Source organism: Pinus tabuliformis, chromosome 8, assembly GCF_031772625.1.
Source record: "Pinus tabuliformis cultivar Carrire ecotype Pingquan chromosome 8, CPIR1, whole genome shotgun sequence".
NCBI classification, from domain to species: Eukaryota; Viridiplantae; Streptophyta; class Pinopsida; order Pinales; family Pinaceae; genus Pinus; species Pinus tabuliformis.
In genome coordinates this window covers 633,653,271-633,678,163 of record NC_142294.1, presented here as the reverse complement: position 1 = coordinate 633,678,163, position 24,893 = coordinate 633,653,271, and the positions used below count along the sequence as shown (strand labels likewise).

At 35.2% G+C, this 24,893-nt stretch overlaps 2 protein-coding genes and 1 pseudogene across 3 annotated transcripts; all 3 read right to left on the bottom strand.

Moving 5' to 3' along the window:
* Positions 1-1,750: 1,750 nt before the first annotated feature.
* LOC149237110 (cysteine-rich receptor-like protein kinase 42) lies at positions 1,751-24,477 on the bottom strand (annotated as a pseudogene). The gene is made up of 6 exons (XR_016245235.1): positions 23,447-24,477; positions 22,562-22,977; positions 3,177-3,387; positions 2,768-3,002; positions 2,495-2,636; positions 1,751-2,383 (listed from the first exon to the last, which is right to left on the bottom strand). The product of XR_016245235.1 is annotated as a cysteine-rich receptor-like protein kinase 42 (transcript).
* Positions 3,540-5,511, bottom strand: LOC149237112 (cysteine-rich repeat secretory protein 38-like). The gene is made up of 2 exons (XM_089366754.1): positions 4,402-5,511; positions 3,540-3,950 (listed from the first exon to the last, which is right to left on the bottom strand). The coding sequence occupies exons 1-2, from the start codon at positions 5,237-5,239 to the stop codon at positions 3,739-3,741; spliced, it is 1,050 nt and encodes a 349-aa protein (XP_089222880.1). The 5' UTR covers positions 5,240-5,511; the 3' UTR covers positions 3,540-3,738.
* LOC149237111 (cold-responsive protein kinase 1-like) lies at positions 15,771-16,519 on the bottom strand. The gene is made up of 2 exons (XM_089366753.1): positions 16,375-16,519; positions 15,771-16,263 (listed from the first exon to the last, which is right to left on the bottom strand). Exons 1-2 carry the CDS (start codon positions 16,507-16,509, stop codon positions 15,898-15,900), a joined length of 501 nt encoding a protein of 166 aa, XP_089222879.1. The 5' UTR covers positions 16,510-16,519; the 3' UTR covers positions 15,771-15,897.
* Positions 24,478-24,893: the final 416 nt, after the last annotated feature.

Below are 24,893 nucleotides of genomic sequence, written 5' to 3'. Positions count from 1 at the left end.
AAAATATATAGAAACTTTCTCCCAAGACACTTAACGAAAAAAACTCATTGACTGACATATCCCTTGAGGCTTTTAGCAGCGAAAATATATAGAAACTTTCACTTCTTTTTGGCGCATCCACATTTCTCTAGCTGATCGTCGAGAATTCAGGGTTCAAATGCTTTTCGGTTGTTTTTTAAAGTAGGCCAGATGAGAGTGGCTTTTTCCTGAAAAGTGCCCTATTGGCCTGACTTTGTTAATTAGTACAAGTTTCTACCACCATTACTATTTCTACATGTACAGACCTGAAGTATTTGCATTATTCAGTTCAAGAATTTGCAATATTCAGTTTTGGCATTAAAATTTGAGATTTATATAATGTGTATGATTAAAATTTTAAATTGGGCAATAATGTTTGTCAAATCAATAATGTATTTCAGGTACACATGGATTTTTAAATTATTTTAATTTTTTTCTCTCTCTATCAATTATATTTTAAATGGAATAAAAATGGTGAATTCAATTATTTTGTATATATATATATATAAATTTCAAAATCATTTCTTATTTGTCATAAATTTGATTTAATATAAATAGGTAAAAACCATTATATAAAATTTTTAATTATTTTTTTTGGAGTTGTTTTTAGTGTTAGTTTGTGGATGTTTTTCTGATGGGTTTTTTCTAGTCAAATTTCTTTAAAATCTGACAGCAATTTATTGAAATCATAAGTTTGATGGCTAATCCCTGCACAATCAATGTGCCCTAGGGGGTTTTTCAATCAATGTGCCTTAGAGTTTTTTCAGTGCTGAATCCATATATAAAGTCAAAAAACAAGTTTAAATAACACAAATCATGATTTCACCTTAAATTTTTCCACCAAATTTCAACACAAAAAAAATAAAAAAAATAAAACAAAAACAACTCCATTTTTTTTATTTAACTAAAAATCAATTTAAATTAACTTCCTGCCCATTACAATTACAGTGGTAGTTATAATAATTCTACACGAGAAATTTTGCAGCACTACTTTAAAATTCCTGGAATTTCAATACTTGTCCGTCAAAATTTGATGATCGTTATTTGTTTTCCACGTCCGTGATTCTAAGTTGTATGCATATGCATGAATGTTCATTTTGTTCTGTTTTGTTATAAACCGGTTTAGATAACAGCATGTTATCTTTCAAATAACATAATTGTGATTAAGGGAAACATTTTTAATATGTTTAGACGTTTATCCTGATATTGATCTTCAAAAATTTTAAAATTCAAACTTTACAACAATGTTATAAATCTATGTTAAAAATGAAACATAAGAAATTAATTAAATATAATTCAATATAAACTAAAGAGAAATTTAAATCGATAATATCTAAAAGATTTGCAAAGGATATTTTGGTGGCAATTGATGGCTAAATCTTGAAAATAAAAGTCAATATAATGGTCTTCTTCAGGGATCATCCCTGGTCATAATAATCTAAATGTATTTACCCAGGTTTAACTTAAACATTTTTAATATGTTTAGACGTTTATCCGATATTGATCTTCAAATTTTTTAAATTTCTAACTTTACAACAATGTTATAAATCTCTGTTAAAAATGAAACATAAGAAACTAATTAAATATAATTCAATATAAACTAAAGAGAAATTTAAATCGATAATATCTAAAAGATTTGCAAAGTATATTTTGGTGGCAATTGATGGCTAAATCTTCGAAAATAAAAGTCAATATAATGGTACCCAGGTTTAACTTTTCTTTTTACTTGTGCTTGTAAACGTTTTAAAATTGTATTTGGCTATAAAATATACATTAAATAAAAAACTTTTCTGTGGAATGTCAAATTACAGGCCTGCGGTGAGCCCTAGTTAAATCATAACTGTCTAGCTGAGCCATTTTACCCTAATTTAAAGGCAAGAGCTTAACTATGTAACATCTAATAACGGATCATAAGGCTAAGTAGTGTAATGAACCAGGAAGGTACTGCCGTATTATACAAAACAGAGATGATAACGCCAAGATGTCTTTGCTTGATTTTTCACCTAGGCTGCAGACTTCCTGATGAAGGATCAACAGCTGCAGAATGCATATCGATGGGCGTCCTAGAAGAAGTTGCTGCTTTTGAAGTATTTTGAGGATCGATAACTCTACCAGGTTCAACCTGTTCAAGTAAGTTAACAACATCCAGATTCGTGAAAGTCGGTCTTGTGGGCGAGGCAAGATGTTCTTTCTCGCTTGTGAGCATCGACACCACCCGGGACATTGAAGGCCTCAACGTTGCAACTGCTTGCGTGCACAGAAGACCAATTTTGATCACTCTAATCCCTTCTTCCCATGAATAACTACCATCTAATGTGGGGTCCATAATTTCTAACGCTTTCTCTGCTTTATACAATCTCCATGCCTGGTTGTCCAACACCAATGATCATGAAAGATTAGTTAGCGAGGGTTCACGAATGCAAATAGATATTTGAGGAAATATCCACTTGAAAGATGAGATTTTAAGTAGGCATACTCCTTCGATGAGAAACTCTTCTTGAGCAAGAATACGATTCTTTCTTCCGCTGATAATCTCAAGTACAAGCACTCCAAAGCCGAATACATCTGCTTTCTCTGTTAGCTGCCCGCGTAAGGCGTACTCAGGGGCCATGTAACCTCTGCACAATATCATCATGTACAATGAAATCTCCAGATCTTGACCCTCTTAAAATTCTAAAATCCATTTTCATATATATATATATTTAATTGTGTTAGCGACTGATGGGAATATAGTAAAGAGATTTCTTACATTGTTCCTGCAATTCCAGTGGTAACGTGAGTTAGATCTTCTGTGAAGAATTTCGCTAATCCAAAGTCAGCTATTTTGGGTCTAAGTTTACTATCGAGTAAAATATTACTTGCTTTAATATCTCTATGGATTATGCGAATCTCAGACTCCTCGTGAAGATATGCCAACCCACGGGCAGTTCCAACTATGATTTCATACCTTTGATGCCAGTTGAGGAGATGATGTTTTGTTGTATCTGCAATTATTTCATCACATACCAAAATAAATAATAAACCATCAGCAAGCTATAAATACAAACTCAAACAAATCCAGGATCCATGAAGTAGTTTAGAAGTTTAGAGAACCAGAAGAAACCAAATCGAATCATGATGTCAAGACAACTGTTCAGAAGTTAGAGAATGAGACGAACCAAATAGAATCTTGTCGAGGCTGCTGTTCGGAAGATATTCATAAACTAGGAGCCTTTCCGAGCTTTCAAAGGAGCAACCAAGCAATTTCACTAGATTTCTGTGCTGAATACAACTGATGAGATTTGCTTCATTCAGAAATTCAGCGTGTCCTTGATTTGAACCTATATTCAACCGTTTAACTGCGACAACTCTGCCATCTGGTAAATTCCCCTGCAAACCAATAAACTTGATGATACGCTCAAACCGTTTATAGTATATATGATGATACATTAAAATTGTTTATAATTTATATGGTTTCTTCACCAATAATTTCATATTTACTTCAAATAACGTCAAACACTAAACACTTACCTTGAAAACAGATCCAAAACCTCCCTGACCAAGTTTATTCTCTTCCTTAAAATTGGACGTAGCCTCTCTTAAAATATCGTACTTGAAAATTAATTCCAAATTCGCAATAGGCTTTATTTCTCCTCCCAAACCTGGGAAAACAGTGGCAAGGCGTCAATTTATCTCATGCGGGGGGGCGGGGTGAATTACAAGGTGTCCGTTTGTCCTAATTTAATAAATGGGCGAACAGTTCCCAAGCTTTAACTTAATAAAGCACACACTAAATGAATTACTAATTTCAGGGCCCGGGGTTCGATAAATCTGTTCCCAACGTTTCCGTCTAGAAACATGTTTCCATTTGCAAAAGCTGATGACTGCAAGCGATCCAAGCACGGGGGCTACTATGCCCAGGGTTATCCGAAGCACGTTCGATCTTTTACCTCCTGCAAATTTGCCAATGAATTATCAGTTACTTGGGTAAGTCAGATTTAAAATCTTTCCGAGATCATTGTAAATTATGTGAAAATTTAATACCCGACGATCATAAAGAATTCTTCCATTTTTCCATTACGAATTCATTTTTCTTAAATCTGTCTTGGATTTATTGAAATTAAGTTGTAAATTTTATATAATTTTAATGTTCCGTGTACTGAATGTCTTTATATAATAAAATATATTAAAAAAAATAATTTTACTAAAAATTATTGACAAATTTGAGTGATAAAATCAAAACATAAAACAATTATAACGTACCATTGCATATCCGGTAAATTGTGATAAACTATGTGACAAAAAACCATAAATTCAATTGACAGATTTCAGTGGAAAATCCAAAACATACAAGTGTGCCATTACATAACCAGTAAATTGTTGTAGAATGTGTGAGAAAAATACTGGAGGATGGTGGTAGATGGCCTGGCCGCAGTGCCGGCGCCGGTGAGAGGATGGAAACGTTGAAAAAAGGATAAGTCTCGAAACGCAATTGGCAATTTAGGGACAAGTATCTTGCTCCAAGAGCTCCCTCCTGACAATTAATACTTGCGAATATTCGCGTTTCGCCAACAGCTAAACACGCGTTGCAGCTCTCTCGGGACATCTCTCCAATACATTGCGCCATGCTGTAGATCTTATACGAAGGCGATATAACATCGTCCACTAAATCTGCAGCAAAGAGTTTGGGACTCTCCGCAGCTTTATGGACAGTCTTTCTGAGCCGGGTCTGGGTATGATTTGAGAACATATCGAAATCATTGGCCATTCCTTGGCTGCAGATATAAGTACTCAGGCTATTGTAACTAAAATCGTTGTAAAAATTAGAACTGTTGTAGCCTAAGAAGCAGCCGTTTAGATAAATGAATCCAGAAGTGTTGTAGCAATCCTGGAGAAGCTTTGCTTTCGCCGTTGCTGCACACCGTTTGCAGTCGGAAGAACCTAAATCTCCCCTGCACTGGACGAGCCCATAAACCGTACGATTGCTGTTTTGCTTCTCATCAACACTCGAGGTGTTGAATCCGCTGGAAGAAACATTCCCAACCAACGAATTCAAAACGTGGTTCAGATTACGCTGGAAGGCGCTACCGTTGCTAAATTCATTTTTGCCGCTATCCCCACAACCACGCCAAATCTCACCAGTATAATCCTCATGTGGATCAGCTACTGAGAAGTGCAGAAGCGTCATTATACTGACGATCAGTAACAAGCTGTTGATTAATTGTTTAATCTTCATAGCCATTCCGCCTTTTCAAATTTGATACGGTGGTAGTTCGTCTTTCTAATTCGATGGGCTGAGGTGCTGCTATAATGCATGAGTGGCGTTATAGGATCCAGGCAGAGTTTCATATTCTGCTGACCCTTGACAGTCAGCGCCAAGTCGTGGCATGTTGCTTTCCGGGAATTCGCGTCCTGATATAATTGAGTTGGCTTCAATGGTGTCCATGTAAACGGAGATCCCAGACTTGCAAGACTATTCAAGTTAGGGCATAAGTGCGAAGCACTTTAGTCACTCCTAATTTCATTTCCGAAGTTACATGGTTGTGACACTATTACCACAAATAGGATATTAATCCCACCATTACCTTTTGGAAACTTCTCAGGCGTTATTGCACAAATATCAGGTGAATCTAAACCATTCTCATTTCGAAGTCATGTGATAACCGACGACTTTGCAATTTTCTCTTTTGGAAGTCACGTTATAATTCAACACTTTTGAGACGTTATTGCACAAATATCACGTCAATGTAAACCATTCTCATTTCGAAGTCATGTGAGGAATTTGCTTTTTTTTGGTCGGAGGATGTGCTGCAAAGACTTGCAAATATTATTGAATGGTAGATTACTTTCGAACTTTTATATTTGAAAATATTATTGATTGAATGGTTGATGACTTTTGGATTTGTACATTTCGTTGAAAGATGGTTGGGGTGCAAATATTATTGATTGATTGAATAGTAGATGATTTTTGGACTTGTATATTTCGTTGAAAGATGGTTTGGGGTGTGATGGAGAGTTTTTAAGAATTTGGAGATGGAAAGATAAATTAAAATGGAATAATCAATAGAAAAATATAATTTTATATGAATATTAAAATTTTACAAAATTGAAAGATAATTATTGATAATTATCTCCTCGGATTACGAACCCAAGGGAACAATATTAAACCCAAGGGACTAATATTATAGACCCAACATTTGTAAACCCAAATGTAAATATTACAAAGACCAAAATAAACATGATTTTTTTTCATGGTGAGACAATATTTGTTAAAATGGGACATTCGACCATGACCCAAATATAAATATTACAACCACTAAAATAAATATGGTTTATTTTTATGGTGAGAGAATCTTTGTTAAAATGCCATATTCAACCACGGAACTAATATTATAAACACAACATTAGTAAACCCAAACATAAATATTACAAAGACTAAAATAAACGTGATTTATTTTCACGGTGAAAAAATCTTTGTCACATTATGACATTCAGCCACAATTGACCATGGCTGATATTATAAACCTAAGGGAATAATAAACCCAAGGGATTGATATTATAAACCCAAAAGAATAATAAACCCAAGGGACTAATATTATAGACCCAACTTTTGTAAACCCAAATGTAAATATTATAAAGACCAAAATAAACATGATTTATTTTCATGGTGAGACAATATTTGTCAAAATGGGACATTCAACCATGGGTCTAACATGGTAAACCCAAATATAAATATTACAAAGATGAAAATAAACATGATTTATTTTCATGATGACACAATCTTTGTCACAATGTGACATTCAACCGTAGTTGACCATGATTGATATTATAAACCTAAGGGAATAATAAACCCAAGGGATTGATATTATAAACCTAAATGAATAATAAACCCAAGGGATTAATACTAAATCCCTGAGGGATTATGAACCCAAGGGAATAATGTTAAACTCAAGGTACTAGTATTATAAACCCAACATTCGTAAACCCAAATATAAATATTACAAAGACTAAAATAAACATGATTTATTTTCATGGTGAGACAATCCTTGTCACGATGTGACATTCAACCATGTTGGCTATGATTGACAATCGTTGACCATGATTGATATTATAAACTTAAGGGAATAATAAACTCAAGGGATTGATATTATAAATCCAAATGAATAGTAAACCCAATGAATTAATACTAAAACCCAAGGGATTATGAACAAAAGGGAATAATATTAAACCTAAGGGATTAAATTTATAAACCCAACATTCGTAAACCCAAATATAAATATTACAAAGACAAAAATAAACTTGATTTATTTTCATGGTGAGACAATCCTTGTCACAATGTGACATTCAACCATGGTTGACCATGATTGATATTATAAACCCAAGGGAATAATAAACCAGAGGGATTGATATTATAAACCCAAATGAATAATAAATTGAACGGATTGATACTAAAACCTCGAGGAATTATGAACTCAAGGGAATAATATTAAACCCAAGGGACTAATATTATAGACCCAACGTTCGTAAACCCGAATGTAAATATTACAAAGACCAAAATAAACATGATTTATTTTCATGGTGAGAAAATATTTGTGAAAATGGGACATTCAACCATGAGACTAATATGGTAAACCCAAATATAAATATTACAAACACTATAATAAACATGGTTTATTTTCATCGTTGCGAGTACATTTTTTGTTACCCCATTCTTTGCATGGTTAATGTTCTTGAACCCATATGCTTTATTTATTCTCAAAACTAAAGCTGAGATTGTGCTAGCAATATGTGTTTTGCTTCCCATATTCATTTTCCACTCGCTTTTTGCCTCAACACATGCCATGTAGTGCACGAGGAATACAAAGTTGAAAATAATTAATATTAAATTGTATTAATTGAGGAATGGTTACATGGTTGTAACGTAACTCCTTAAGTTAGGATTAGTTCCTAGTTTGTAGGAGTTTGTTCTCACCTCCCTATTATTTTGAGATGTATTTGTTGTCTCATATTTGATTAATGTAATATGAGAGTGTGTGCTCCAGTTTTTGCAGTTTCCATGTGCAACTTGCTCACCTGTGAGCTGGTAGTTAATTCAATTCATGTTTTTCTTTCCAAGTTTCAAACATGGTATCAGAGCTCATATATAGTGATCCTCATTTACCTACACAACCTTATTGGCTACATTAGAGTTGTAGTGGATATAGAGCGTTCGTGGCTACAGTGCCCCAGTCGAAATAGAGGAGCCTCAGTGCTGACAATTTCGGAGTCTACATGGTCGGAGTGACATACCTTACTCACAGGAGAAATTAGTTTTCTCACAGGTCTCGACTTTTCTCCATCTGAGCATAAAGCGGTCATCACGGGTTTTAGCTTGACAATAGCGATGATCATCACAGATCTTAGGGTCAAACCCACGATGATCAACCTATCCTTAGAGGGATTTTAAATCATCATTGTTTTTCAGTCTAAAATTGTGATGGCCTGTTTTTTATGGCTCTGAGCTTGAGATTGGGAGTTTTGGTGGTAGATCTGAGTTGCAGACACAGAGATCGTGGTGGATTCATGGCAGATCGACCAGAACGAAGGTAGATCGAGCAGTTTGGTGGCAGATCTGTGATTTATTCAAAGGTTCTAGTATCTTTTGAGATTTTATTTTTTGTAGCTTGTTATTGTTCACTTGTTGAGAATCGACTGTAGATCGAGGGATTGGGATTCTGATTAGCCGAAAATGAAAAGTTTTATAGAGGATTATCTCAACGAGTCCAATAAACTTGATGGGACCAATTATGCCAATTGGAAATTCAAGCTACAAATGTTGCTTGAGGGATCAGGCACTTGGTTGATCGTTAGTGGCGATGAGCAAAAGCTAACCATGGTAGCAAGTGGCATGACAACACTAATACAAGATTGGGATAAAATGGAGAATAAGGCGAAAGTATTTTTAAATATGTCGACAATATTATCTCGCATATCAGAGACTATAAATCGTCTAGTGACATATGGACTACACTCAAGAACCTCTATGAGACACAGAACACCAATCACATCTTGCCGCTCAAAGGAAAGTTGTTTTCCATGAGGATGGAGGAGAATGAATCCAATACTGGATTCATTGCACAGGTCAAGGACCAGAAGGACAGATTGGGAGACATTGGGGAGAAGGTGTCTGATTCTGATCTTGTCACAATTAAGTTGAACAAGATGATGAATGAATACCAGGTTTTCATCATAGGCTTGTCTGCAAGGAAGGAAACCCCTACATTTGAAGAGCTAACAATAATTCTGATACAGGAAGAAGAGCAACGACAGAATTTGAGACCACAGGGTGTCGATCTTGCTCTGATGGCGAAGAAGAAGGCATTCAAAGGGAAACCACCATAGGGACAGAAAGGCAGTGGAATCTTTCAAAAGAGACCATTTAGAGGCATGTCTACAAATAAATATGACATTAAATATTTTTACTATGGGAAAACCGGTCATCTAGCTAAGTTTTGCTTTAAGAAACAGGAAGGTGAGGCTAGAAATAAACATAGAAAACACACAGGGCATTTTGCTGATGACAGTCACAATCATGATCTTCGATTATTTGTAGCTAATTATTTTCTTTTGGCTATTGAGGAGGATGAGTTTTAAATATGGTTCGTAGATTCAGGCGTGTCTTCACATATAACAGGTAATAGGCATTGGTTCAAAAATTTGAAGAAAATACCTGTGGAGCTAACATATATCTAGGTGATGACAAAGGTTATCAAATAAAGGGGTACGGCGATATTCCAATGATGTTACTTGATGGTAATATAAGATATCTTAAAAATGTCATGTATGTACCCGAGAAAAAGAAAAGCTTGATCTCTGTTTCAATGATGATAGATTAGGACCTACAAGTCGAGTCCTTAACATCATATTGTGTCATAAAGGACAACAAAAAGGAACTAGTTGCATGAGGAGTGCATGTGGGAGGCCTCTATGGGTTGAAATTCAAGAGCATGCCACACCAAGCTCTGGCTTCAATAGGACAAACAACCGAGAATCTAAGGCACCAAATATTCGGTCATCTTAACCTACAAGATCTCATGCTGCTACAAAGAAAATGTATGGTTGATGGACTACCCGCTTTTCAAAATATTCATTTAGATTGTGATGGATGGCCATTAGGGAAAATGAATAGAGAATAATTTTCTTTCAATGCTGATAGGAAGAAAGGAGATATTTTGGAGCTTGTGCATACATATATATGTGGACCTATGCAGACTAGGTCGCTAGGTTTTGCATATTATTTTATACACTTCAATGATGATTGCACTAGATTTTGTTGGGTATATTTTTATTAGAAAAAAGAGTTAGACATTTCAATGCTTTAAAGAAATCAAGAATATGGTGGAAAAGTAGACGGGGAAATTCATTAAGATTCTCCGCTCTAATCAAGGGGGAGAATACAGGTTGGGAGAGTTCATGAAATTTTGTAGGAATCATGGGATTATTCAATAGTACACAATTCCTTACACTTCACAGCAGAATGGAGTTGTTGAACGAAAGAACATAACCCTTGTGGAGAGCGCACAAAGTATGCTTCAAGGTAAGGACCTATCTAATGTTTTTTGGGTTGAAGCCATTAATACTGCAGTTTACTTGAAAAATAGGAGTCCAACCAAAAGTGTCAATTTTAAAACTCCTTTTGAAGCACATTATGGATATAATCTTGCAGTGAATCATTTAAGGGTTTTTGGGTCAAAATCCTTTGCCCATATTCCCAAATATGATAGGAAAACGATAGATCCTAAGGCCATGAAATGCATCTTTGTAGGATACTGCACTAAGTTTAAAAATTATAAATTGTTTAATCCTTTGACTCATAATTGTTTTGTGTGTCAAGATCTGTTATTTCATGAGCAGACTGAGCAAGGAAATAAGAAGAACAACCTTGAAGAATGGCACATTCCATCGTTGATGGAAGAAAGCAGTGAGGACATGCATTAGTAACAACAACATCATCAACAACAAAAACAGAAAGAGGAAGAGGTAGGTGATGCAATCAGTATGTCGAGCCTACTAAGGTCTAAAGCAAATAGATTTGAGGTGAGTCCATTACCGAGAAGACCAGGTAGGCAGACTCAACTACCAGACATATTGAGAGACTATGCTTTAATGTCAAACATTTTGGATGTTATAGAACCCACAAATTATAAAGAATCTAGTCAATCTCATTAGTGGAGGACGACAATGAAAGTTGAAATTGAATCTATAATCAGAAATAATACTTGGAAACTAGTTGAATTGCCTGAAGGAAAAATACCCATAGGTTACAAATGGCTTTACAAACCTAAATTTAATGCAGATGGGAGTATAGAAAAGTTTAAAGCAAGACTGGTAGCAAAGGGTTATTCACAAAAAGATGGAATTGACTATGAAGAAATCTTTGCTCTTATAGCCAAACTGAATACTATTAGAATGTTAATTGTTGTAGCTGCAAAATATGAGTGGAAGCTACACCGGTTAGATGTTAAGTCTACATTTTTAAATGGTAATTTAAAGGAAGAGGTTTATTTAATGCAACCTGAAGGGTTTGTTATACAAGGGCAAGAACATTTGGTTTGTGGATTAAAAAAGGCCCTTTATGGTTTAAAACATGCACCTAGGTCTTGGTACAAAAAGATAGATTCATTTTTCTTACAACATGGTTTTCATAGGAGTAAGAATGACCCAAATCTATATAAAATATATGATGAACAGGGGAAGATGATTTTCATTTCCTTATATGTGGATCACATTGCATATGTCACAAGTTTTTGAGATGAAAGACCTCAAAATTTTACATTAGTGTCTAGGTCTGGAAGTGTGGAGAGACTCTGGATAGACTTTCCTTACTCAAGGGATGTATGTCAGAGGGCTACTCAAAAAGTTCAGAATGGAACAGTGTAAGACAACATCAGTACCTTTGCAAGAGAACCTGAAGTTGTGCAGAGACGATCACTTTAAGGAGGTGGATGCCACTTTGTACAGGCAGCTAGTTGGTAGTCTGATATATTTTACTACAACTAGACCAGAATTAACATACTTTGATTGTGTGCTGAGCCAGTTTATGTCTAATCCTCTTGAAAGTCATTTGGTTGTGCCAAAAAGTGTACTGAGTTATCTTCATGGTACTTGTGATTATGGTATTTTATACATTGATACATATGATGTTACTTTAGCAGGTTTTTCACACTCTGATTGCTAGGAAACCTGGATGATCGACAATCTATCATGGGTTATGAATTCAATATTGGATCTGGCATCATAGCATGGAGCAATAAAAAGTAGAGAACTATGTCTCTATCTTCAGCTAAAGCCGAGTACCAAGCAGTACGCACATCAACATGTGAAGCTATCTAGTTGAGGAGGCTTCTACATGATGCAGGAGAAGGGAAGAAAGAAGTGACCATCATCAATTGTGACAACCAGAGTTCCATTAAGCTAGCAAACAATCCTTTGTTTCATAAGAACACGAAACACATAGATACTCAGTTTCATTTTCTAAGGGAAAAATTGCAGTCAAAAGAAATATTTATTGAATACTGTAAAACATGTGACAATATGGCTTATATTTTTACAAAGCCTCTTGCGAAAGTGAAATTTGAATTGTTTAGGAAGATGTTGAGACTTCAAGATAATCCTTTCTCCATTAAGAGGTAGAGTTGAAAATAATTAATATTATATTGTATTAATGGAGAAATGGTTACATGGTTGTAATGTAACTCCTTAAGTTAGGATTAGTTCCTAGGTTGTAGGAGTTTGTTCTCACCTCCCTATTCTTTTGAGATGTATTTATTGTCTCATATTTGATTAATGTAATATGAGAGTATACACTCTAATTTGTGCAGTCTCCACCTGAGCAGTATCTAAATGCAGCTTCAATTCGTGTTTTCCTTTCCAGATTTCTAACAAGTTTGAGCAGTCTCTAGATGCAGCTTCAATTCATGTTTTTCTTTCCAGATTTCTAACAAGTTTGGACTTAACAACTTCTGTGGAAATAATGGAAAGAAAGACAAAGTCGATAAATAAATTAGTTTTCATAAATTTTCAGTTTATATGAATAAATAATTAAAAAAAATTATATTAGAAAAATTGCCGTTGCAAATTAGAAATTTTGATAAGGAAAATATAAATAAATTGTAATTCTTATATGAAAAAAAATTAAATAGCAGTGATTTTAAGTAATTATTTTTAGAAAAATTTGTAAAATGGTAAATGGGTTGTAAATTAGTAATTTCAATATAAAAATAAAAATAAAAAACTGTAACTTTTATATTGGAAAATTTTATAAAAATAGCATATTTAAGTTTCAAATGTATAACTCTTATGAAAAAAATTAATATGTTTAAATATTTGTAACATGTAAAATATCAAAAATTTTCAGTATTAAATTTTATAGGCTTGATTTTTTTGCGGAATTTGAATTCGAATTTGGTAACTATGGTTTAAAAGAGACATGTATGTGAAATGACAGTCTTTTTGATAAAGTATTCTTATAGCACCTACAAATTCTTTAGTTCCAGTTTATTCCTTAAAAAAATTAGTTTAATGTCCAAGTCTTTGATGGGTTGATATTAGGCCATAAGAATACATACCATCAAAAGTGGTGATCTTCATATTCATATTTTTTCAATTGTATAAGTAAATTGTTCATAATTGCCATGCCAACAATTCTTTATTCTATGGGAAAATTGTATTCAGAATAAACATGAGAAGATGATTTGTTTTTTAAGTAAGACTTAATATTTAAGCAAGACATAACCCCAAGAGTGTTGAAGAGATTTGACCTAGTGACCTCCCAAGGCACTTAACAACAACACAAATTTGAATTTGAATTTGGTAACAATGGTTTGAAAGAGACCTGTATGTAAAATGACAATTGTTGAAGTAACCTATGCTCATGGCACTTGCAAATAGTTTAGTTTCAGTCTATGCTTAAAAAACAAAATAGTTTTGGCCTCCAAGTCATTTACAGATTGATATTAGTCTATACGAGCACATACGATCAAAAGTGGTGATCTGCATATTCAGATTTTTTCAATTGTATAAGTAAATTGTTCATAACTATCATGATAGCAATTCCTTACCGGCAAATTGTATCCCGAATAAATATGAAGAGATGAAATTTATTTTTAAACAATACCTAAATCTTAAGGCAGACCTGACTCCAAAAATGTTGAGGATATTTGACTCTCTGATCTCCCAAGACACTTAACAACAAAAACTCATCGACTGATATATCCCTTGAGGCTTTTAGCAGCGAAAATATATAGAAACTTTCACTTCTTTTTGGCGCATCCACATTTCTCTAGCTGATCGTCGAGAATTCACGGTTCAAATGCTTTTCGGTTGTTTTTTAAAGTAGGCAAGATGAGAGGGCTATTTCCTGAAAAGTGCCCTATTGGCCTGACTTTGTTAATTAGTACAAGTTTCTACCACCATTACTATTTCTACATGTACAGACGCGAAGTATTTGCATTATTCAGTTCAAGAATTTGCAATATTCAGTTTTGGCATTAAAATTTGAGATTTATATAATGTTTATGATTAAAATTTTAAATGGGGCAATAATGTTTGTCAAATCAATAATGTATTTGAGATACACATGGATTTTTAAATTATTTTCTTTCTCTATCAATTATATTTTAAATGGGATAAAAATGGTGAATTCAATTATATATATATATATATATTTCAAAATCATTTCTTATTTGTCATAAATTTGATTTAATATAAATAGGTAAAAACCATTATATAAAATTTTTAATTAATATTTTTGGAGTTGTTTCTACGGTTAGTTTTTGGAAGTTTTCTGATGAGTTTTTTCTAGTCAAATTTCTCTAAAATTTGACAGCAATTTATTGAAATAATAAGTTTGATGGCTAATCCTTGCACCATCAATGTGCCTTAGGGGTTTTTCCAGTGGTGAATCCACATATAGAGTCAAAAAACCAGTTTAAATAACACAAATCATGATTTCACCTTAAATTTTTCCACCAAATTTCAGCACAAAAAAATCAAACAAAAACAACTCCATTCTTTTTATTTAACAAAAAAATCAATTTAAATTAACTTCCTTTCAATTACAATTAATACATGCGGCAGTTATAATAATTCTACACGAAGAAATTTTGCAGCACTACTTTAATATTCCTGGAATTTCAATACTTGTCCATCAAAATTTGATGATCGTTATTTGCTTTCCACGTCCGTGATTCTAAGTTGCATGCATATGTATGAATGTTCATTTTGTTCTGTTTTGCTATAAACCGGTTTAGATAACAGCATCTTATCTTTCAAATAACATAATTGTGATTAAGTGAAACATTTTTAATATGTTTAGAAGTTTATCCCGATATTTATCTTCAAAATTTTTAAAATTTAATCTTTACAACAATGTTATAAATCTCTGTTAAAAATGAAACATAAGAAATTAATTAAATATAATTCAATATAAACTAAAAAGAAATTTAAATCATAATATTTAAAATATTTGCAAAGGATATTTAGGTGGCAATTGATGGCTAAAACTTGAAAATAAAAGTCAATATAATGGTCATAATATCCTTGTCATAATAATCTAAATGTATTTACCCAGGTTTAACTTTTCTTTTTACTTGTGCTTGTAAACTTTTTAAAATTGTATTTGGCTATAAAAATACATTAAAAAAAAACCTTTTCTGTGGAATGTCAAATTACAGGCCTGCGGTGAACCCTAGTTAAATCATAATTGTCTAGCTGAGCCATTTTACCCCAACTTAACGGCAAGAGCTTAACCATGTAACATCTAATAACGGATCATAAGGCTAAGTAGTGTAATGAACCAGGAAGGTACTGCCGTATTATACAAAACAAAGATGATAACGGCAAGATGTCTTGCTTGATTTTTCACCTAGGCTCCAGACTTCCTGATGAAGGATCAACAGCTGCAGAATGCATATCGATGGGCGTCTTAGAAGAAGTTGCTACTTTTGAAGTTTTTTGAGGATCGATAACTCTACCAGGTTCAACCTGTTCAAGTAAGTTAACAACATCCAGATCCGTGAAAGTCGGTCTTGTGGGCGAGGCAACATGTTCTTTCTCGCTTGTGAGCATCCACACCACCTGGGACATTGAAGGTCTCAACGTTGCAACTGCTTGCGTGCACAGAAGACCAATTTTGATCACTCTAATCCCTTCTTCCCAAGAATAACTACCATCTAATATGGGGTCCATAATTTCTAACGCTTTCTCTGCTTTATACAATCTCCATGCCTGGTTGTCCAACACCAACAATCATGAAAGATTAGTTAGCAAGGGTTCATGAATGCAAATAGATATTTGAGGAAATATCCACTTGAAAGATGAGATTTTATGTAGGCATACTCCTTCGATGAGAAACTCTTCTTGAGCAAGAATACGATTCTTTCTTCCGCTGATAATCTCAAGTACAAGCACTCCAAAGCCGAATACATCTTCTTTCTCTGTTCGCTGCCCGTGTAAGGCGTACTCAGGGGCCATGTAACCTCTGCACAATATCATCATGTACAATGAAATCTCCAGATAATGACCCTCTTAAAATTCTAAAATCCATTTCCATATATATATATATATATATATATAATATGAGTTGTAATTTATTAATTGTGTTAGCGACTGATGGGAATATAGTAAAGGGATTTATTACATTGTTCCTGCAATTCCAGTGGTAACGTGAGTTAGATCTTCTGTGAAGAATTTCGCTAATCCAAAGTCAGCTATTTTGGGTCTAAGTTTACTATCGAGTAAAATATTACTTGCTTTAATATCTCTATGGATTATGCGAATCTCAGACTCCTCGTGAAGATATGCCAACCCACGGGCAGTTCCAACTATGATTTCATACCTTTGGTGCCAGTTGAGGAGATGATGTTTTGTTGTATCTGCAATTATTTCATCACATACCAAAATAAGTAATAAACCATCAGCAAGCTATAAATACAAATTCAAACAAATCCATGATCCATGAAGTAGTTTAGAAGTACTTTAATTACATCTCTTATTTCCATCTCTTATTTCCTTTGTTCTTTGTACTTTAATTACTTCTGGTTTTACTGAAGGAGAAAACGATGGTGGTGCTGACAAGAAATTTATTGAAGGGAGATGAATGCTAATGCTCTGCCTGTCAGGGAGAGTTGTGCATGCAGTTATATATCCGTCCTTCTACATATTAATTGGAGGTTATACTCCCATACACGCATGCTAAAGTGGGTAGAGTGTTGGTAACCCACTGCAGAATCCATTATAACCACAGATCCCTCTGTCACCTAAAACAGGAAACTCAATACGCAAGCTTTGACTAACGACTTGATAGGGGTATGGCAATGGTGGATTCATCAAGGCAAGGGGTATGGCAAAGGACTGGCGCTGCAGTTGAAAGTAATATTTCAACACTCCCCTTTAATTTCAACTGCTGGGTTATCAGTCATACCTAGACATTTCCTCAAAAACTCAAAACTTTTCTGCCCCAACGGTTTGGTCAGAATATCTGCAACCTGCTCCTGAGTTTTGCAGTGTTCTAAAACAATTTCTCCATTGTTTACCAATTCCCTGATGTAATGAAAATTTGTGTCAATGTGTTTCGTTCTCTTATGAAACACATAATTCTTGGATAATGCAATAGCTGAACTATTGTCACAAAAAATCACAGTTCCTTTTGCTTTCTCTTGGCATAAACTCCTTAACATCCTTCTCATCCAAATTGCTTGACACGCTACTGCTGTAGCTGCCACATATTCTACCTCTGTTGTAGACAACACTACAATACGTTGTTTTTTAGAAGCCCATGAAATGGCTCATGAACCCATGTGAAAATCATAACCAGATGTTCTTTTCTGATCATCTACACTACCAGCGCAATCACTATCAGTGTATCCAATTAAATCTGAACATTCTGAAGCAGTATATAAAATGCCAAACCTTTTAGTACCTTTAACATATCTTAGAATCCTTTTTGCTGCCTTTCAATGTGCTTCTTTTGGCCCCTCCATGAATCTGAAAATCAAACTAACAGCATGCATTATATCCGGCCTAGTTGCAGTCAAATACATGAGGCTGCCAACTATGCTCTTGTACAAACTAGGATCAAAATCCTTGCTGTTGTCCTCTTTGCTGAGTTTTAATCTCATCACTGTGGGAGTGATTGCTGCTTTGCTCTCCTGCATATAAAATTTTTCCAACACTTCATTAACATATTTCGCTTGTGAGATAAAAATCTCATTTCCATTTTGTTCTACTTCTATTCCTAAGAAGTATTTCAGCAAACCCATGTCAGTCATTTCAAATTCTTCTTTCAGGATTGTTTTGAAATTTTCAATAAGGTAATCATCATTACCTGTGAAAATAACATCATCAACATATAACACAACAATTAGTATTTTACCATCTTTTTCTTTGATGTAGATGGTGGGTTCTCCCTCACACTTTTCAAATCCATTTTCCAGTAGATAGGAATCTATCCTACTATACCACGCTCTTGGTGCTTTCTTCAGCCCATAAAGAGCTTACACTTTGTGCTCTTGGCCTTTCTTTTCATAGCCTAGAAGTTGTTCAATGTAAACGTCTTCCATTAACACTCCATTTAGGAATGCTGACTTCACGTCCATTTGGTAAACGTTCCACTTGTTTTGTGCTGCTATGAACAACACTGCTCTCACGGTTTCCATTCTAGCAACCGGTGCGAAAGTTTCCTCATAGTCTCTCCCATGCTGCTGCTTATATCCTTTGACAACAAGTCTTGCCTTGTATCTTTCTATTTTGCCTTTAACATTACTCTTGGTCTTGTAGACCCATTTAACTCCAATGACTTCCTTTCCTTTTGGTAGTTCAACTAAATTCCATGTCTTGTTTCTTTCTATGGCATTGATCTCCTCATCCATATCTTCTATCCATTTCCTATCCTTAATTGCTTCTTCGAAATGAATAGGGTCATCAACATGACAATATAAAGCAAACAAAGAATTCATACCTTCATTTGTTGCCTCTTGTTCACAAATGTCACTTAAATTTCTAAACTTTTTACCTCTTTCATTTGGTGTACAAGTGCTTGAAGAAGCACTTGAATTTCCTCCTTGTGGTGTGCTTGGAGAAGCACTTTCATTTCTCCTCAAGGGTGTCTCTTGTTGTCCTTGTGTTGGTGTTGCTATTTGGGGATGTATTTCAGCCATCTCCTCATCATATTCATCATGAGACATAGTTTTTAACATTCACTATTTTCTCTATGTTTCCATCCCAAGCTTCCTCCTCAATGAACTGAACATCTATACTCACAATAAGTTTCTTGGTGGATGGGTTATACAACCTCTAAGCTTTGGATTCCTCACTGTATTCAATGAAAATACATTTCTTCCCTTTGTTGTTCAACTTCTTCTTTAGTTGATCTGGAATGTGTGCATAAGCCACACATCCAAAAACTTTCATGTGGGTGACTCCTTGCTTTTTCCCACTCCATGCTTCTTCCGGCACTCTGTTCATGACTGCTTTTGTAGGGCATCTATTTAAAATATATGTTGTAGAGTGTATAGCTTCAACCGAATAATCATTTGGTAAATTCTTTGCCGTTAACATACTCCTCGCCATATCCATGATTGTCCTATTCTTCTTTTCGGCAACTCCATTTTGTTGTGGAGTGTACCTAGTGGTAAACTGCTTATGAATTCCATTTTCTCTACAAAAACGTAGAAATTCTTTGGAGATATACTCACCTCCTCTTTCAGTTCTTAGAACTTTGATATGCAGCCCACTTTGATTTTCTACAAGTGCTTTGAAATTGCAAAATCTTTCAAACACTTCACTTATGTTCTTCAGGAAATAAACCCAAATTTTTCTAGTAAAATCATCAATAAATGTTAGCATATAGTGGCTGCTTGCAAGTGATGGAGTTTGCATCGGTCCATATAAATCTGAGTGGACAATCTCTAAGGGTGCTTTTGCTCTTATGCTTTTCCCAGATGGAAAACTTTCTCTGTGTTGTTTCTCCAAGATACAACCTTCACAAAGGCTGTCTGGTTTCTCTATCAATGGTAATCCTCTTATCATTCCTTTTCTATTCAACAAGTTAAGACCTCCAAAGTTGAGATGTCCAAATCTCAAGTGCCACAAACAATTTTCATCTTTTGGTTCGCTTTGGAAAGCCTCTTGTGTCACTGCTACTATTTCTTCTCCATTTTTTAAATCTGCTTTCATTCTGAGAGGGAACATCCTGTTCCTTGTCATCTTTACTTCAGAAATACATTGTTTGCTGGGTGTTTTATCCATGATGGTGCATACATCATCCACAAAGAAAACATTGTACCCCTTTTGAATAAGCTGTCCAATACTTATGAGGTTACATTTCATTCCAAGAACATAATAAAAATCTGCTATGGTTTTATTTTCACCTTTCCTTGTTAAGACATTTACTTCTCCTTTTCTCATAACAGAAACTTTACTATCAGTCCCTAGTGTGGTTTGTGACTTCACACTCTAATCTAACATAGAAAACAGGGCTATGTTTCCTGTCATATGGTTACTGCAACCGGAGTCTAGAAACCATACATCTTCACTCTTTTCTTCAGCCATATTATAGGCTAAAAACAAATTATCTTGACTGATATTTTCTCTAGTGAAATTTGCACTAGTTCTATTACTCATATCATGCTGCTTCTTCCTACATTCGTTTGCATAATGCCCATATTTTTTACAATAGTGACATTGGACATTGGATTTATCATACCTTTGTCCTTGAGCATGATAATGTCCACTTTGTTGGCTGCTGTCTTGGCCTTGGTTCTGATTTGGATTGCTGCATCTTCCTTGAGCATTTGTTGGATTGTTTCTTCCACCTCTGTGTTGGATTCTGCCTCTTCCTCTCTTGTTTCCTATGCCTTGACCTCTTCCTCTTCCAAAGAACATCTGGGTCTTAAAGACATGCTCTAGAGATGAGTTTTCATTTCTACTCAATCTCTGCTCATGTGTCATCAGTGATGCATGTAGTTCATCAACTGAGAAGTTTGTGAGATCCTTTGTTTCTTCTATGGTGGTGACAATCACATCGAACCTTGAGGGTAGAACCCTCAATAGTTTCTCCACAATCCTTCTTTCTTCAAGAATCTCTCCATGAGACCTTATCTGTGTGACCAGACCAATCACATGTGTGAAGAATGAGTCAATATTATCTGACTCCTTCATGCAGAGAGTCTCAAAATCTCTCCTTAGCAACTGTAGTTTTGTTGTCTTCACTTTTTCCATGCCTTGATAGGCTATCTTGAAAGTTTGCCATGCTTCTTTGGATCTCTTGGCTGCTACTATCGTTGGAAACACACTCTCATGCACTGCTTGATACAAAAAGTAGAGGGCTTTAGAATCCTTCTTCTTATTGCTCTTCAAAAATTCTTTCTCTGCCTGAGTCAAATTATTAAACTCATCTTCATCTGCTAGTTCTTCAAAAGCATCCTCAACAAATTCCCATAAGTCTTGGGAAGCAAGCAAAGCTCTCATAGTTATTGCCCAATAGTCATAGTTTTTACCATTAAATTGTGGGAGTTGAGTATTACAGATACCTATGCTAGTGCTGGCTCCAGCCATACTTGCACTCTTAACTATGCTTCAAAATACTTGACTGTGTATTTAAAATAGCTGACTGTCCTCAATAGTAACACAAAAAAAACTAATCTGAGAAATACCTTGGATTCTTTCTTGACTGAGTCTTCACTCTGCTAGAGAAGCTGCTGCAACAAGAAATCCTTCTTTCAACTTCTTTGACACCTTCAAAGAGCCTGGACAAGCTCTGATACCATGATGGGAATTTCTGATAATTCCAGAACAAAAACGAACAGAGAATAATGCTCTGTTTCTTAACACAGAGAAACTAAAAATATTTTTGGTGAAGACAAAGTTTTTACACATAAAAGAAAACTTGTATTTATTAACAAGACCAACTGTTATAAAACGTCTTCCTCTAATAGAGGGATTACACAAAGACTGTTTCAGAGGCAGTTTATAACTTTACTCTGTCTCTCCTGGAAAATACATTGCTCTGTTCCTTCTTACTTTGCACTGTTGTGCATTACATTATCTGCGTTGCTAATTTAGCCTGCGTGAACACCAACGCCAGCATTGGTCTACTTATTTACATCTCTTGTTTCCTCTGTTCTCTGTACTGTAATTACTTCTGGTTTTACTGAAAGAGAAAACGATGGTGGTGCTGACAAGAAATTTATTGAAGGGAGATGAATGCTAATGCTTTGCCTGTCAGGGAGAGTTGTGCGTGCAGTTATATATCCGTCCTTCTGCATATTAATTGGAGGTTCTACTCCCATACACGCATGCTAAAGTGGGTAGAGTGTTGGTAACCCACTGCAGAATCCATTATAACCACACATCCATCTGTCACCTAAAACAAGAAACTCAATACGTGAACTTTGATTAACGACTTGACAGGCGTATGGCAATGGTGGATTCATCAATGCAAGGGGTATGGCAAAGGACTGGCGCCGCAGTTGAAAGTAATATTTCAACAATTTACTTCAAATAACGTCAAACACTAAACATTTACTCTAAAAACAGATCCAAAACCTCCCTGACCAAGTTTATTCTCTTCCTTAAAATTGGACGTAGCCTCTCTTAAAATATCGTACTTGAAAATTAATTCCAAATTCGCCATAGGGCTTATTTCTCCTTCCAAACCTGGGAAAACAGTGACAAGGCGTGAATTTATCTCATGAGGGGGAACAATTACAAGGTGTCTGTTTGTCTTCATTGAATAAATGGGCGAACAGTTCCCAAGCCTTAATCTAATAAAGCACACACTAATTGAATTACTAATTTCAGGGCCTGGGGTTCGATAAATCTGTTTCCAACGTTTCCATCTAGAAACATGTTTCCATTTGCAAAAGCCGATGACTGCAATCGATCCAACAACGGTGGCTACTATGCCTAGGGCTATCCGAAGCACGTTCGATATTTTACCTCCTGCAAATTTGCCAATGAATTATCAGTTAGTTGGGTAAGTCATATTTAAAATCTTTCCAAGATCATTGTATTCCTTATCATTGTAAATTATGTGAAAATTTGATACCTGACGATCATAAAGAATGCTTCCATTTTTCCATTATGAATTCATTTTTCTTAAATTTGTTTTGGATTTATTGAAATTACGTTGTAAATTTTATATAATTTTAATGTTACGTGTAATGAATGTCTTTATATAATAAAATATCTTAAAAAGAACATAATTTTACTAAAATATTATTGACAAATTTGAGTGATAAAATCAAAACATAAAACAATTATAACGTACCATTGCATATCCGGTAAATCGTGATAAACCATGTGACAAAAAACCATAAATTTAATTGACAGATTTCAGTGCAAAATCCAAAACATACAAGTGTGTCATTACATAACCAGTAAATTGTTGTAGAATGCGTGAGAAAAATACCGGAGGATAGTGGTAGATGGCGTGGCTGCAGTGCCGGCGCCGTTGAGAGGATGGAAACGTTGAAAAAAGGATAATTCTCGAAACGCAATTGGCAATTTGAAGACAAGAATTTTGCTCCAAGAGCTCTCTCCTCACAATTAATACTTGCGAATATTCTCGTTTCGCCAACAGCTAAACACGCGTTGCAGCTCTCTCGGGACATCTCTCGAATACATTGTGCCATGCTGTAGATCTTATACGAAGGCGATATTTCATCGTCGACTAAATCTGCAGCAAAGAGTTTGGGACTCTCCGCAGCTTTATGGGCAGTCTTTCTGAGCCAGGTTTGGGTATGATTTGAGAACATATCGAAATCATTGGCCTTGGCGGCAGATATAAGTACTCAGGCTATTGTAACTAAAATCGTTGTAAAAATTAGAACTGTTGTAGCGTAAGAAGCAGCCGTTTAGATAAATGAATCCAGAAGTGTTGTAGCAATCTTGGAGAAGCTTTGCTTTCGCCGTTGCTGCACACCATTTGCAGTCGGAAGAACCTGAATCTCCCATGCACTGGACGAGCCCATAAACCGTACGATTGTTGTTTTGCTTCTCATCAACACTCGAGGTGTTGAATCCGCTGGAAGAAACATTCCCAACCAACGAATTCAAAACATGGTTCAGATTACGCTGGAAGGCGCTACCATTGCTAAATTCATTTTTGCCGCTATCCCCACAACCACGCCAAATCTCACCATTATAATCCTCATGTGGATCAGCTACTGAAAAGTGCAGAAGCGTCATTATACTAACGATCAGTAACAAACTCTTGATTAATTGTTTAATCTTCATAGCCATTCCGCCTTTTCAAATTTGATACGGTGGTAGTTCGTCTTTCTAATTCGATGGGCTGAGGTGCTGCTATAATGCATGAGTGGCGTTATAGGATCCAGGCAGAGTTTCATATTCTGCTGACCCTTGACAGTCAGCACCAAGTCGTCGCAAGTTGCTTTCCGGGAATTGGCGTCCTGATATAATTGAGTTGGCTTCAATGGTGTCCATGTAAACGGAGATCCCAGACTTGCAAGACTATTCAAGTTAGGGCACAAGTGCGAAGCACTTTAGTCACTCCTAATTTCATTTCCGAAGTTACACGGTTGTGACACTATTACCACAAATAGGATATTAATCCCACCATTATCTTTTGGAAGTGTCATTATAATTGAAGACTTCTGAGGCATTATTGCACAAATATCAGGTCAATCTAAAACATTCTCATTTCGAAGTCATGTGATAACTGGGGACTTTGCAATTTTTTTGTTGAAGAGTGTGCTGCCAAGACTTGCAAATATTCTCTTTTGGAAGTCACGTTATAATTCAACACTTTTCTGACGTTATTGCACAAATATCACGTCAATGTAAACCATTCTCATTTCGAAGTCATGTGATAACTGGGGAATTTGCATTTTTTT